The sequence below is a fragment of the Mustela lutreola genome, chromosome 15, assembly GCF_030435805.1.
Source record: "Mustela lutreola isolate mMusLut2 chromosome 15, mMusLut2.pri, whole genome shotgun sequence".
Lineage (NCBI taxonomy): Eukaryota > Metazoa > Chordata > Mammalia > Carnivora > Mustelidae > Mustela > Mustela lutreola.
In genome coordinates this window covers 4,933,697-4,948,920 of record NC_081304.1, presented here as the reverse complement: position 1 = coordinate 4,948,920, position 15,224 = coordinate 4,933,697, and the positions used below count along the sequence as shown (strand labels likewise).

At 49.8% G+C, this 15,224-nt stretch overlaps 1 protein-coding gene across 2 annotated transcripts in view; it reads right to left on the bottom strand.

The window, feature by feature from the left end:
* PRPSAP1 (phosphoribosyl pyrophosphate synthetase associated protein 1) overlaps positions 1–9,390 on the bottom strand; it is a 29,784-nt gene extending 20,394 nt beyond the window's left edge. Inside the window, exons 1-2 of one of the 2 annotated variants that reach the window (XM_059150327.1) lie at positions 8,397–9,390; positions 2,831–2,883 (exon numbers count right to left, since the gene is read on the bottom strand). In XM_059150327.1, the coding sequence (XP_059006310.1) occupies positions 2,831–2,883; positions 8,397–8,566 (223 nt within the window). In that variant the 5' untranslated portion in view covers positions 8,567–9,390. The remainder of the gene's footprint in view (positions 1–2,830; positions 2,884–8,396) is intronic. The other variant, XM_059150328.1, reaches the window with a different exon arrangement.
* Positions 9,391–15,224: the final 5,834 nt, after the last annotated feature.

Sequence of the window (15,224 nt, the reverse complement as noted above, 5' to 3'; positions counted from 1 at the left end):
CAACAGGCCAAAGTAACGCCAAGAGGTCCACAGAACATCTCAAGGTTCAAATGGGAAAATCTATCACCAAAACAAAGATGAGAGGCTTAGGGAAAAGTCTACAGCAAATAAAGAGGTCAACGGTTAACATCTTTCTTTCAACAGATGCCAAGGCCTCCTCTGTGTCGGGCCCTGCCCTTGGGGTCCCGAAGTGGAGGACGTGGATCAAGCAGATGAAGACGGATCCTGGAGAAACAACCCAAGGCCGAAGGCCAGCAGACTGTTCAAGTCAACGTGCCAGGAAAAGACCAAGGAGATGGGGAGCCTGGCTGGCTCAGACAAGAGAGCAGGCAGCTCTTGATTCCAGGATCGAGAGTTCAAGCCCAATGTTGGGCGTAGACTACTTGAAAAAAAAAAAAAATAGGGGCGCCTGGGTGGCCCAGATGGTTCGAGGTCTGACTCTTGGTGTCAGCTCAGGTGGTGATCCCGTGAGTCGGGGGAGAGAGCCCTGCATCGGGCTTCCGGCTTGGATTGCAGGGGCAGTTGAGGGGGGTCTGCTTGAGGTTTCTCTCCTTCTGCCCCTCACTCCACTTCTGCGCACTCTCACGTACTCTCTCTCTACTAAATAAATCTTTAAAAAAAGAAAAAGACCAGGAGAGAGAGTAATAGGGCTGGGAACAATGGCCTCATTGCAAGTTGGACCGTGTACGGTGTGCGGAGCACAGAAGGCGTAATCGGGAGCCACGGACGCACGTGAGACAGGATGGACGGTGGGCAGGGAGTGGGCACAGCTCGGATCCCAAAGCCCTGCGTGAAGGCGGAGGAGACCGGACCGTAGCCTGCAGGATTCCGGCAGCGGAAGTCAAAAACACTGGCGTTTTGGGAACACCTTGGTGGAGGTGAGTAGAACGGCCTAGGGAGACCGAAAATCGAGGCAGGCAGGGGTGCTGGCCACCTGCTGCGACAGCAGGGAGGGACCGAGGAGCAGGCGGAGGAAGGGAGAAGAGGCCCAGGGCAGTGATGGAAGGACGGAGAAAAAAGTCCACATTTAAAAAAAAATGTTTTAAAGATTATTTATTTCAGAGAGAGCATGTGGGGGGGGGGGGTAGAGAATCTCGCAGCTGAGTGGGGAGCCTGAGGGAGGGCTCGACCCCAGGACCCTGAGAGCACGACCTGAGCCAAAACCACCAGTGGGAGGCTTAAGTGACCGAGCCACCCAGGCGTCCTGAAAAGGGTCTTCATTAAACCATCTTCTCCTCCTCTAGTGCTTATTTTCAGGATTCCTGAACGCCATGACCATAAATTAAGATTGTTATTGCTAAACAGACCAGCTCACCTATCTGCATTCACCTTTAGGGGATGTTTGTTTTTAAAGATTTGCGAGAGAGAGAGAGAGAGAGAGAGAGAGAAAGAGGGCAGAGAGGGCGGGGGCGAGGGGCAGAGGGAGAGAGCCTCAAGCAGACCCCGTGCACAGACTTGGGGCGAATCTCACCGCCCTGAGATCCCAACCAGAGCTGGAACCCAGAGTCGGACACTTGATGGACTGAGCCACCCAGGTGCCCCCACCTTTGGGTTTTCAAATACCAACGTCTCCTGCTTTGGCAGGAGATAAAGGGTGAATTCTAGTCACCAGGTGAAAAGTTACTAAGTAGGGGAGCGCCTGGCTGGCTCAGTCAGAGAAGTGTGAGATGGCTGACATTGGGGTTATGAGTTCGAGCCTCACATGGGGTGTAGAGGTTACTTAAATAAATAAAACTTATTTTTTAAAAAAGGGACTAAGTATGGAAGCTGGCTGAAGGATACCTGGGGGTTAATTATAACAGGCATGGAACTTATCACATCCTGGGTGCAAGTGCTTTCCACTAAACTATCCATTAAATTACTTTCCCCTTTTCAAATACCTTTTTTTAGATCCCTGAACATCATTAAGTCTTAGTCATTTATCATAGACAGTTCCACCCTAAAAAGAAAAAAGGAAGCACTGGGTCATAAACCAACGCTTTCAACTGTGCAAAAATAGCTCCGAATTATTTTATATTAACTTGTCTTCGCAGGGCATTATAGTCTGAAGCATGGGGCCCCACTGGGGACATTGATGATGCAGCATTCCTAGGACAATGGCCATCGACAGAGGGCTTTCGAGCATTATCGTTTAATGTTACAATTATCCACAGAAATGCAGACAGCAGCAAAAATGGGTTATCAACCCAGGAGGAGAGTCTACAAGAGACTTGGACTTGAGAGAAAAATTTGCTGATGAAAGAACTCAAAGATGGTTTTCCAATAAGTCATTACTACCTGGTACCGGACGGCTCTTGATGCCGTTTGACATAACGAGACAGGAAAATGTAAAAGGAATTCGTCAAGTGTAGCCCAATACAGAAGAAAAAACACACACGGTCTACATCTCTCCTTTCTTCATTGTAAAATGACAGGACATTTGCATTATCTTGGGAAAAGGGGAAGGACACTAAGAAAGAGAAGAAAGAAAGAAATCAAGGGGCGCCGGGGTGGCTCAGTGGATTAAGCCACTGCCTTCGGCTCGGGTCATGATCTCAGGGTTCTGGGATCGAGCCCCACGTGGGGCTCTCTGCTCAGCAGGGAGCCTGCCTCCCCCTCTCTCTCTGCCTGCCTCTCTGTCTACTGTGATCTCTCTCTGTCAAATAAATAAATAAAATCTTTAAAGAAAAAGAATAAGAAATCAAGACTAGGAGCGAAGCAGAGCGTAAGGACAGACACCTGATCTTAAAGAGAAAAATGTTTGTGTTGCACGTAACATCTGCCTTTTAAATGCGTGTGTATGGAGTAAACACAGAGAACAAAGGACATGTAAGACCCCGTTTTCGCTCACCTCCATTGGTCTCTTGATAGACCACAGACTTGCCCAATTCAGCACCAAGGCGCCTATGGGGAGGAAAAGGCAATTAAAAATGCTCTTCAAAAACACAACCCTCCAGTTCCTACAGGTAATATTTAAAAGGCTAAAATAACTAGACCGGCATTCTTTCCCAAAAACAGAAAGTTCAGAAACTTAAACGCAGTGAGGACTACACACCCGCCGGCCCCCCATGGCTCCAAGTGCCCGCCCCATTGTGACACACTGCTCTACGGGGTCCGCAGCCAAAGTGTCCTGTCCAGTTCATTGTTTTCTGAACTCTAATGGTCTTGCAAAATCTTTCCCAAACCCGTGGTTATCAGCCCTGGTTCCAAAACCACAAGCCAGAGATAGAGGCCCCAATTGTCAAAAGCATAGGGACTTCTGTGCCATTAACCAAACACAGTGTGAATCTTGTTTGGATCCTGATTAGAACCAAACAAGTGTGAGAAGCCATTTCTGAGAGAGTGAGGGAACTACAAACAAGGACTCAATGCTAAATGATATTAAGGAGGGGCGCTGGGTGGCTCAGTGGGTTAAAGCCTCTGCCCTTACTTAGCTCAGGTCATGATCCCAGGGTCCTGGGATCGAGCCCCGCATTGGGCTCCCTGTCTCTCTTTGCCTGCTTCTCTGCCTACTTGTGATCTCATCGGTCAAATAAATAAAATAAAATCTTTTTAAAAAAATGATATTAAGGAATTAACAGCATCAAAGGTTTTTGTTTTGTTTTGAAAGATTTTATTTTTAAGTGAGCTCTACACCCAATGCGGGGCTTGAACTCATGACCTGGAGATCAAGAGCTGTATGATCCCCGGACTGAGCCAGCCATGCACCCCTGTGGCAGGCTTTTTTTAAATCAGCTGGCAATATCACTTTGATGAGTGAAACACTATGATGTAGGGTAGATCTGCTTAGAAATACTCCCGCAGCTACGCAGTGGAGCAGCGGTCAAGGACACGGGGACTGAGGACGACGGGGGCTTTCAGGGCTCTGAGGGCACGTCAGTGGCAAGGCCTTCCGGCCCACTCTCCGCCGTTTCCGAGGCCGGGCATTCTCGTACCCCGGCAGGTGGCCGCTCTCTCTCAAGTCTGCTGTGGCTACCCTGAGAAAGGAGACGTGTGCGGATTTCCAAAGAAATGATGATTCCGTGACAGGTTTGGAGATGAAGGAGGATGAGATCTTGCAGAACACGAAGTGATGTTGGGACGCAAAGAATTTCTTTCCATGGAAGTCTGTCACCGACCTGTGTCCCCCAACTATGAAACATGAATGCTGGGGTATGCAATACTTCTCTTGATAAACAATTAAGAAATAGTGTGCACAGTATAAATAAGTAAATAAATAAATAAACTTATTGCGGTCAGCCTTGGAATACTATTCACCCTTAGAAATGGAATGAGGGGGGCGCCTGGGTGGCTCAGTGGGTTAAGCTGCTGCCTTCAGCTCAGGTCATGGTCACAGGGACCTGGGATCTGGCCCCACATCGGGCTCTCTGCTCAGCGGGTAGCCTGCTTCCCTTTCTCTCTCTCTGCCTGCTTCTCTGCCTGCTTGTGATCTCTGTCTGTCAAATAAATAAAATAAAAATAAAAATAAAAATAAGAAAGAAAGAAAGAAATGGAATGAGGGGTGCCTGGGTGGCTCAGTCAGTTAAGGGTCCTGGGATGGAGTCCCACATCAGGCTCCCTGCTTGGCGAGGAGTCTGCTTCTCCCTTTGCCTGCTGGGCCCCCCAAACCGCTTGCACTCATGTTCTCTCTAACAAATAAATAAAATCTTAAAAAAGAAATGGAATGAACTTCTGATACATGCTGTAATACGAACCCTGAAAAAATTATTCCAAGTAAAAAGGTCAGACACAAAAAGACAAATGTTGCGTGATTCCATTTATAAGAGGTACTTAGGGGGTGCCTGGGTGGCTCAGTGGGTTAAGCCTCTGCCTTTGGCTCAGGTCATGATCCCAGGGTCCTGGGATTGAGCCCCACATTGGGCTCCCTGCTCAGCAGGGAGCCTGCTTCCTCCTCTCTCTCTGCCTGCCTCTCTGCCTACTTGTGATCTCTGTCTGCCAAATAAATAAATAAAATCTTTAAATATATATATGTACATATATATGTATATTATATATATTTGCCTATTCTAAGTACCTTTTATATATATAAATATTTAATATATAAATATATATTTATATATAATATATTATTATATATTATATATAATATTTATATATAAAAGAGGTACTTAGAATGGGCAAATTCAGACACAGAAAGTAGAAAAGAAATTACCAGGGACTGGGAGGGAAGGAACTGGGACTTAATTGGATATGGAGTTTCTGTTCAGCATGATGAGAAAGTTCTGGAAATAGATCCCAGTAACAAATATACAACACCGTAGAGGTACTTAATGCCACCGAATTATACACTTAAAAATGGTTAAATAGGGGGCGCCTGGGTGGCTCAGTGGATTAAGCCACTGCCTTCGGCTCAGGTCATGATATCAGGGTCCTGGGATCGAGTCCCGCATCGGGCTCTCTGCTCTGCTTCCCTCTCTCTCTCTCTGCCTGCCTCTCTGTCTACTGTGATCTCTCTCTGTCAAATAAATAAATAAAATCTTTAAAAAAAAATGGTTAAATGGTACATTTTATGTTATGAATATTCTACCACATTAAAAAAGAAAAAAAACCTCCTGGGTGCCTGCATGGCTCAGTTGGCTAAGCAACTGCCTTCAGCTCAGGTCATGATCCCGGGGTTGTGGGATCAAGCACCACATCAGGCTCTCTGTTCAGTGGGGAGTCTGCTTCTCCCTCTCCCTCTGCCTGTGCTCTCTGTCAAATAAATAAAAATAAAGTCTAAAAATATACTCCTTAGGGGGGCGCCTGGGTGGCTCAGTGGGTTAAAGCCTCTGCCTTCAGCTCAGGTCATGATCCCAGGGTCCTGGGATCGAGCCCCGCGTGGGGCTCTCTGCTCAGCAGGGAGCCTGCTTCCTCCTCTCTCTCTGCCTGCCTCTCTGCCTACTTGTGATCTCTGTCTGTTAAATAAATAAAATTCTTAAAAAAAAAAAAAATACTCCTTAGGGTACCTGGCTGGCTCAGTCAGTAGAGCATGTAACTCTTGATCTCCTGGTAATGAGTTCAAGCCCCATGCTGGGTACAGAACTCACTTAACAAAACAAACCTCCAGCCAAACAAAGGTGAAAGATGGGTAAAGTAAATATAGTAAGATGAACAAAAAGTTTCTAAATTAAAGCTGGATAAAGGACACAGGAGGTTAATTCTAACACATGTGTAACTTATCCTGGGAAGGTAACCCACCTAACTTCTTATTGATTAAAGTGCATAACCAGAAAAGTTTGAAAATCCTTGCTTGGAAGTTCAGATTCAAAAGCAATCATGGAAATAAAATATAACCTCAGGGGCCTTCAAAGTTTGTTTAGTGGTAAAGGCCTTTCTTTCAAAATTTTACTCGGAAACTCCAGATATGAAACGGATGAAGTATTTACAAATATTATTTACAGTAATTTAAAACATTTCTGGAACAAGGTGCAGAAGAACCTAATATTTTAAAAAAGCAAAAGCAGGGTCACCTGGGTGGTTCAGTGAGTTAAAGCCTCTGCCTTCGGCTCAGGTCATGATGTCAGGGTCCTGGGATGGAGCCCCGCATCGCCTCTCTGTTCAGCAGGGGGCCTGCTTCCCTTTCTCTCTCTCTCTCTCTGCCTCTCTGCCTACTTGTGATCTCTGTCTGTCAAATAAATAAATAAATAACATCTTTAAAAATAAATAAATAAATAAATAAATAAGCAAAACCACTGACCTTTTAAATGTGCCCTCCTCCCTCAGCAAGGTCACTGTGGTAAAATCTGACCCAAAATAAACAAATATGAGCTTTATATTTGAAGTTAGCATTTTAGTTGGCCTCAAAAGCCAGACATTTATCAATGATTAGAAACAAACTTGGTGGGCGCCTGGGTGGCTCAGTGGGTTAAGCCGCTGCCTTCGGCTCAGGTCATGATCTCAGGGTCCTGGGATCGAGGCCCGCATCGGGCTCTCTGCTCAGCAGGGAGCCTGCTTCCTCCTCTCTGCCTGCCTCTCTGCCTGCTTTGTGATCTCTCTCTGTCAAATAAATAAATAAAATCTTTAAAAAAAAAAAAAAAAAAGAAACAAACTTGGTAGTAGATTGCAAAAGGATTTACTCTTCTTATCTCACTTAAAACTCCAACTGAAAAGAACATAGGTCTTACTAAGAAAATCTGTCCAGAGTTTCCCTCTCACATTTCCATCTAGGATCTAAAAACGGGTTCTTAGAATTATTTATCAACTCTGAAAAATCCAGAGGGACACTAATGTAAATTGTTTAAATACAAAAATGACTTTTTTTTTTTTTTTTGACAGAGAGAGAGATCCGAGGCAGGCAGAGAGAGAAGGGGAAGCAGACTCCCCGATGAGCAGAGAGCCCGATGCCGAGTTCAATCCCAGGACCCTGAGATCATGACCTGAGCCAAAGGCAGAGGCTTAACCCACTGAGCCACCCAAGTGACCCCCAAAATGACTTCAAATGTTGAAAAACAAGCTATTCATTTTATATCTTAGGCCTGTCACAAGTTTATCTGGAAAGGGTTCCTAAGGCCTTTCCTTTACATTAGAGCTCTGGGACTCTCCAACAGAGCCAGCTAGAAAAGAAGTATTATTCAGAGGCCCACTGTGAGCCTCTGCTCTGCTACATGCTTTACCTACATTATTTTCTTCATGCTTAGGGTGTTCCCGCCCCACAGACAGCACGGTGCTTATCTCACCCAGGAAAGTCACCAAAATCAAGTCTCTTGCCCAGCGCCACAGAGCTAGTAAGGGGCAAGACCCAAAAGGCATCTCAGAGCTGTCAGACTCCAGAAGCCACTTGAGATCGCACGCTTCTTTGGGTCAAAATCACAAGAAAAGGCAGACTTGACCTCAAATGATTGAATCTAAAGTCAACTTAGGAACACAGTTAGACTTCCTTCTACCACTAACTCCGACAAATCTGCCTGTCCTCTGCTCTGCCTTCCACCTCGGCTTCCTTGGTGCATCCCACACCCTCGACCTGCAAAGCCTGGCAGCCGCCGCCCCCCAAGCGTGGCAGTTCCCCTGGCGCCGCCAGGCCCGGTCGTGCGTGTCCCAGCTCCCGGACCTGCGGGCCTCGGGCCCACCGACGAGACCTGGGAGTGGCGACGACCGGTCTCCGAGGTCAACTTCCACCGCGAGGCCGGGAGCCGCACTCGGAGCCCCACGCCCGGTCCAAGCGTCCCCTCCGGGGGTGATGACAACCTCCCCCTTCCCCGGCCCGGGAAGCGGGAGTCGGGGGGAGGGAGGGAGGGCGAGCGGTGCAAGGAAGCCGGCGCGGGCAGAAGTCAGAGAGCCGGCGCAACGCGTCCCCGCCGCAGAAGGGCCACCCGCAAGGGTCGGTCCCGCCCAGAACCCGCAGGCCCGCGGCTCGACGGCCCCGGCTGCAGGGCGACGCGCAGGAAGGGGCGCCCCGGACGCCCCCGGCCGGGGCCCCGCCCCCGCCCCCGCTCCCTTACTCGGTGATGCGCTTGGCCAGCTCGGTGCAGGCGGCCGTGGAGTTGGCCGAGAAGACTCGGTAGCCGGTGCGGGCGGCGTTCATGGCCGGGCGGGCGGCGGGGCGGGCTCGCGGGGCGCGGAGGGTCGAGGACGCGGAGAGCGGGGGCAGCAGCAGCAGCTTCTTGGGCATCGTCCGGCCCGAGGCGCGGTTACGGCCGGCCGGCGCCCGGGGCGGCTCAGCTCGAGGCGGCCGCGAGGCGCGGGGTCCGGCCGCGGAAGGCGCCGAGACCCCAGGCACCGCAGGGGAGAGGCCCGAGACCCTCACGGTCCTCCCACCCGAGGCCGCCAAGGGCTGGGGCGGAACCCACGCTCGCCGCGACCGGCGTATCAGCCACCTCCGAGCCAGCGGCGAGGACCCCGCCCCCTCTCGGACTCCGAGAGGCGCCGGCTAGAGCGTCCCCGGGGCCGCCATCTCAGATGAGGGCAGGGCCGTGGGCACCTCTTCTAAAGCTTGTCCTGCTCGGGGAAGCCTCACGAATCGCTCCGCCGCTTGCTTTTGTCGCTCCCACGGGAGCTCTTCTGCTCTCACATTCTTGGGCGGTGCGACCTGATTTGATAGTGGTCCCAGCCGTGGCCAGCTTTTCTGCCAGGATCCAAAATGTCTGCGTCCGAGGAGGCTGACGCTCTAGCTCCGCGCCTCTATGCTCACACAGCCTGAACGCCTGGCGAGGCTGGATCGCTGAGCTGGGGTTGATTGGAAAAGTGGAGGCGGGGTGGTTTTCCGCGGGTTACCGCGCAGCCCCAGAAGTGGTGCGTGGACCCGAGTCTCATCTTTATGCCCCAAACAGCCTCTAACCTCGTATCTGCACCGGAGGCAAAGTTCCTTGAGCGGGTCCAAGGACTCGTGCCAGTTGCTGCTCCGCTCTCCATCATGGAAGCCCTTCCTCCTCCTCCACGTGCTCTCGTCCCTCGAAGACCTATTCGGAGTAGCATCTGCTCCTCAGGGTCTTGCTAGATCGCCTCAATCACTGTAACCCACCCTCCGCCCCCGGACTGTACCGCGTATGCTGCCACGCACAGCGGCTTGTGTTTTATTTACCATCGTGAACCATCTGTCTCTCCAACTAGGACGTTGGGGCAAGACTGTGTATATTTTGGGGTTCCGATTGCCCAGGGCCCAGGGCAGACAGGGGCCTAGAGGCACGCAGTCAATGCATGTTGAGCGAGACCCAAGAAGTGGAAGGAGGGGAGCCTTTGGGCCACCAGTAACCAGCTGCCCCAGGATCTGGGACGGAGGCTTGTGTCGTGCTTCTCAACACACCCGGTACCATCTGATGCAAATATCTTCTAGGGGCTCTGCATGCCGTGACACTGGGCCTGAGGGAATAATAGATTGTGACTCATGACCTCAGGAAGGCTCACAGTTCCGAAGCTTCAGGATCTGGAAACTGAACCACCCTGGGGCCCATAGCTGCCTGATCTGCATTCTGCTGGCTTTCCAGAATGACTGCCCAACCCACCCCCTCCCTCCCCTTGGGACGGGTTAAATAAAAATAAAATAAAATGAAATGAAAAAATTTTTTAAAGCCCATGAGCTAAAACAGCCTAAGCCAAATTATTATTATTGTTTAAAGATTTTGTGTATTTATTTTAGAGAGAGAGAGAGAGAGAGTGCTTGAGTGGGGTTGGGAGTGGCAAGGGGCAGAGGGAGAGAGAGAGAAAATCTTAAGCAGGCTCCATGCGGAGCCCGGAGCCCAATGTGGGGCTCCATCCCGCATCCTGAGATCACAACCTGAGCCAAAACTAAGAGTTGGATGCTTAACCAACTGGGCCTCCCAGGTGCCCCCAAATTATTTAACCATAAACCTTGTCACCTTTTTTTTTTTTTTAAGATTTTATTTATTTGACAGAGCAATCACAAGGAGGCAGAGAGGCAGATAGAGAGAGAGGAGGAAGCAGGCTCCCTACTGAGCAGAGCCCAATGTGGGGCTCCATCCCAGGACCCTGAGATCATGACCTGAGCCGAAAGCAAAGGCTTTAATCCACTGAGCCACCCAGGTGCCCCTCACCTTTTTTTATTTTTAATCTTTTTTTTTTTTTTTTTAAAGTAATCTCTACACCAAACATGGGACTCAAACTCACAACCCTGAGGCCAAGAGTCACAAACTCTACTGACTGAATTCGCAAGGGGCCCCAAGCCTCAGTCCCTTCTAAAACAAAAGGAAACCACTTCCCTTCACATTTTCCTATCTGTGTCCCCCAGAACCCCTGTACCATGTTCATGTCCTCAAGTCTCCTTAAACTGTAGCTCCTCCTCTATTTCCTCTGTGCATGAACATGACCATGAGGTTCCCAGCCAATAAATCCCACGATTTATCATCTTTTACTCTTTTCTTTCCCTCACTTTCTACATCTATCCACTTACCCATGTGTTAACATTTACTCAACACCTGCTATTTGCCAGGTCCGTTTTAGGTGTTTGGGATACTTTAGGGGAAAAAAAAAAAAAAAAAAGACAAAACCTCCTACCCTGGAGGGGTACAATCTATCAGAAGAGAGATTTTTTTTAAAAATGAACAAACACAATAAATGAATAACTTAGGTAATCTGATAGCAGGTGCATTTTTCCCCTCTTGCTGCAGTAACAAACTGCCACAAATAGAGTGGCCTAAAACAACACAAATGTAGGACCTTCCAGTCCTGGAGGCCATAAACCCTAAAATCAAGGTGTTGGCAGGGCTGCATTCTTTCTGGAGGTTCAGGAGGAGAATCTGTTTCCTTGTCTTTTTCGCTCTCCAGGGGCTACATGCATTCGTGGCTGGTGGCCCCTGTCTTGAAAACCAGCATCTTCAAACCTCTCTGTGTCTCTGTTCTGTGCTCCCATGGTCATGTGCTTCCCCACTCTGACACTCCTGTCTCTGATAAGGACCCTTGTGATTTCACTGGACCCAACAGGATATGCCGTATCATCTCCCCAGTAGAGTTTCACGTCACATCTGTGAAGTCCCTATCACCAATCAAAGTAACCTCTTTACAGGTCCTGGGGAGAGGATGTCAGCATCTTATTCTGCCTACTGCAGAGGGCAAAAAGCAACCCCGCGGGTTCCTTTGCAGTGACCTCTTTCTCATCCGGGACCTCCTCCACTTAACCTGTCCTGAGAATCACCCGATGGATGGGAGTCTATGCTTCCTTCTGCTGCTTCTGATTCAACAAGTTTGGAAAAGACTAAGTAATGGATTCTGCACATAAACTGGAGCAAGCTTTGCATATACAGGTGTGCTAGCGACTTCCCTCAAAACCTATCTGTGGCTGCCTGGCACTTTTAGGATAAAGACACGCCGCCTTGTGACGGTGCCCATTTCCGTGTCTTCAGTTTTATCCTCTTATTCTTCCAGTCAGCATCACCCTGATTGGTCTCATCTAGCTCGGCATTGGCCTTGTCCCCTGCTGCCACAGGGCTTTTGCACATGCTGTTCTCTCCCCTCCTTACCACCTGCTCTGCTCTTATTCGTCCTCGGCCCTAGAGTGCCTTCTCAGACCTCTCTGACCAGATCAAAGTCCCCTAGTATTGGCTCTCCCAGCAATATGTGCTTCTCTCTTAGACGCTGGTCACACTGGCAAGTTTATATTTTGTAAAGACCACCAGTTGTGACCCTGTATACTTTCTCCCTTCTTCCTATTACCAGCCCAGCTGGGGTCCTGGCCCAGCCTTCCTGATACAAGCCCCTTGACCACGTTGGGCCAGTTGAAGGAGAACAGAAGTGATGTGTGCTATGCCCTGGCCTCTCCTCCCCCTGGTCTTCCACTGTCAGGAAATGACAACCCCAGGGACATCTACTGTGCATCCCGAGACAGAAGATGTCACTGGCTGACCTGGCCAGCCTTAGACCACCCACCCCTGCTCTGGTTACACACGCAGGTGAGGACAGGACGGCTGGGAGAACAGCTCAGCTTGTCCCCGACTGGTCCCCACTGGTTGGGTGATTGTTTATCTCCCTCCTAGATTTAACTCCCCACGGCAGGGACAGCTCTGTTCGTCCTTGCGTCCCTATCTGTGGACTGGATCCGTCTGAATCCAGCAGGTGTGGCCAGCCCATCTTGGTTGTAGGCGTCTCTGATAAGAAATCACAGAATGTAAGATTGCAAAGTACTCACCTTCCCAAGCCCAGTGCCAAAGTTCCTACAGACACCCCTTGTCCTCCACTGATGAGATGGGGAGGAAAGCCATGAAAGATGAATTTGAGATAGCCGTTTGGGAGCCATCTCACGGTCCCCAGACTCCCAGACTGTCCCAGGATGAAGCTGAGATTTGGGCACCTGCTGTCACCAGAAGCACCCTCAGCTGAGGTGGTTAATCTCAGCCTGGGATCAAGAAGAGCAGAGCTGTGTTCTGTTTTAATGTGATGCTTCAATGAAAAATGAACATTTGGGGGCGCCTGGGTGGCTCAGTTGGTTGAGCATCTGGGTGTTGATTTCACCTTGGGTTGTGATCTTAAGGTCATGAGATCAAGCCCTGCACTGGACTCCGTGCTGAGCAGGGAGCCTGCTGGAGATTTTCCCTCTGCCTCTGCCTCTGCCCCTCCCTGCCACTGCGTGTGTGTTCTCTCTCTTTAAAAAAAAAAAAAAAAAAAAAAAAAAAAAAAAATTAAATTAAATTTAAAGCAGGGTGCCTGGGTGGCTCAGTGGTTTAAGCCTCTGCCTTCAGCTCAGGTCATGATCTCAGGGTCCTGGGATCGAGCCCCACACCGGGCTCTCTGCTCAGCGGGGAGCCTGCTTCCCCCTCTCTCTCTGCCTGCCTCTCTGCCTACTTGTAATCTCTCTCTGTCTATCAAATAAATAAATAAAACTCTTTAAAAAAAAAAATTTAAAGCAAAAAAGGCAATCTCTATGCCTGATATGAGGCTCGAACTCACAACCCCGGAATCAAGAGTCGCACACTCCACCAACTGAGCCAGCCAGGTGCTCCCCCCAACTTTATTTTCTATGTAAATAATTAATGTAGCATCCAGATGTCTCCCAAAATCTGTCTGGGAAAAGTTATCCCCAGTGCCTATCCCAGGGCCGCGGCACATAGTAGGTGCTCTACATGTATTTGTAGACTCAGTGAGTGATACTGGCTGATAGCTGTTGGTCTCTCATTTTGGCCAGCGGTCCCCTTGCTTCCACCTTCCGTCCTTCTCCTCCTCCGGTAATTTGCGCCCACCCGCCACATCTGTGCCCCAGATCCCCCGGTTAAAGGCCTCCAGGGCTTTCCACTTGCCTACGAGCCCAAACGCATCAGCCTGACCTGGCCTAAGTCTCCCTGCCCATCTGGTTTCCCACCTTGGGCCACACGTTGGGTATGTGGCTTCCGGAACAGTTTGCCGTTTGTTGAAAATAACACAGTTTCGTGGTTTCTTGTAGGTCAACATCTTCGTCATTGCTGCTGTGATTTCTTCTTTGTTCTGTTTGTAGAAGCGTGTCATGTGATTTTCAAACTTGGGGAAATTTCTAGTGATCTCATGCTGACTTCTCACATAATCCCATTTGGTGAGGGAGCTCCGAGTGTTTTCTCTGCGGAGGTGCATGGACTTTCTGGAGCCTGTGATTTGATGTCTTTCAACAGATTTGAAAATTCTTGGCCGAGTTTCTTCAAAGATTGCTTCTGTCTCATTCTCTCTTCTTCCGGGACTCCCTTTTCATCCTGTCCCATGTGTCTCCTGCTAGTCTCTGCCCGGTTACTTGGAGTCCTGCCCAGGTATAGGCACCGTTTAAGAGTCAGTCGGCAACTGGAAAATAATTTGTTCGTGGATTTGGGCAGTTATGACCTCTCCAAGGACTTTGACCCCTAAAGTCCCAGGCACTTTGGCGGCCCAGATTCTGACAGCTGTCTGTCGTTTTAGTTAAAACTGCTGCTTTCTGGGGTGCCTGGGTGGCTCAGTGGGTTAAAGCCTCTCTCTGCCTTCGGCTCAGGTCATGATCCCAGGGTCCTGGGATCAAGCCCCGCATCGGGCTCTCGCTCGGCAGGGAGCATGCTTCTCCGTCTCTCTCTGCCTGCCTTTCTCCCTACTTGTGATCTCTGTCAAATAAATAAATAAATAAAATCTTTAAAAAACAAAAACAAACAAACAAAAAAACTGCTGCTTTCTGCTTGGACATTACCACCCCCCATGCCCAGCGTGGACATGAAGACGCCCTCAGGGAAGAGGCTGGGTAACTGGAAATTTCGGTTACTTTGCTCCCCTGTGATGGTGCATCCGTCACAGCTCTCAAGTTTGCTCTCCAGGGCCAAATATTTAACAGATTCGTCCCAATTTTCTCCAGTGGGGGCGGCAGTTTCTACCAACTTCTCTATCACAGTGGACCCGGAAGTCCTGACTGTCTTTGGACGTGATGTCTGGGCTGAGAAGGCCTGTTCTTGGGGTCAACCATCTGGAAAGCTCCTTCTTGTGCTTGAACACTCTGCTTCGGCTTTTCCTTTCCTTGGCTGGTCCTGGCTTCTGTCCCCAGCCTCTGTAGGACTGCAGGGAGAACCTTCCCGGCTCCCAGGGCAGCTAACCTGCGCTGGCTTTGGCCAGTGGGGGGTGCTGGCAGGAGGCTGGAGGTAGGAGGAAGAAGTGGGGTCTGTCTTTCCTTGCTGGCTGCTCCGCCGGGGATCTTACCATCAGCTGCTCCTTCTCCATGACTCCCGGGCCCATTACACATGAACTCCATGCTTTTGGCCTTGACCTTCACTTTTGCCCAGGGCTCTGCCCGTCATCTCCCCTGGCTGTCACTCTGCACCAGATTGCCTCACAGCCCCCTGGTTGGCTTCTCAGCCTCTTCCTGCATCGCTGTCACCTGTCGGCTACGTGCAGCTCCCTCCCTC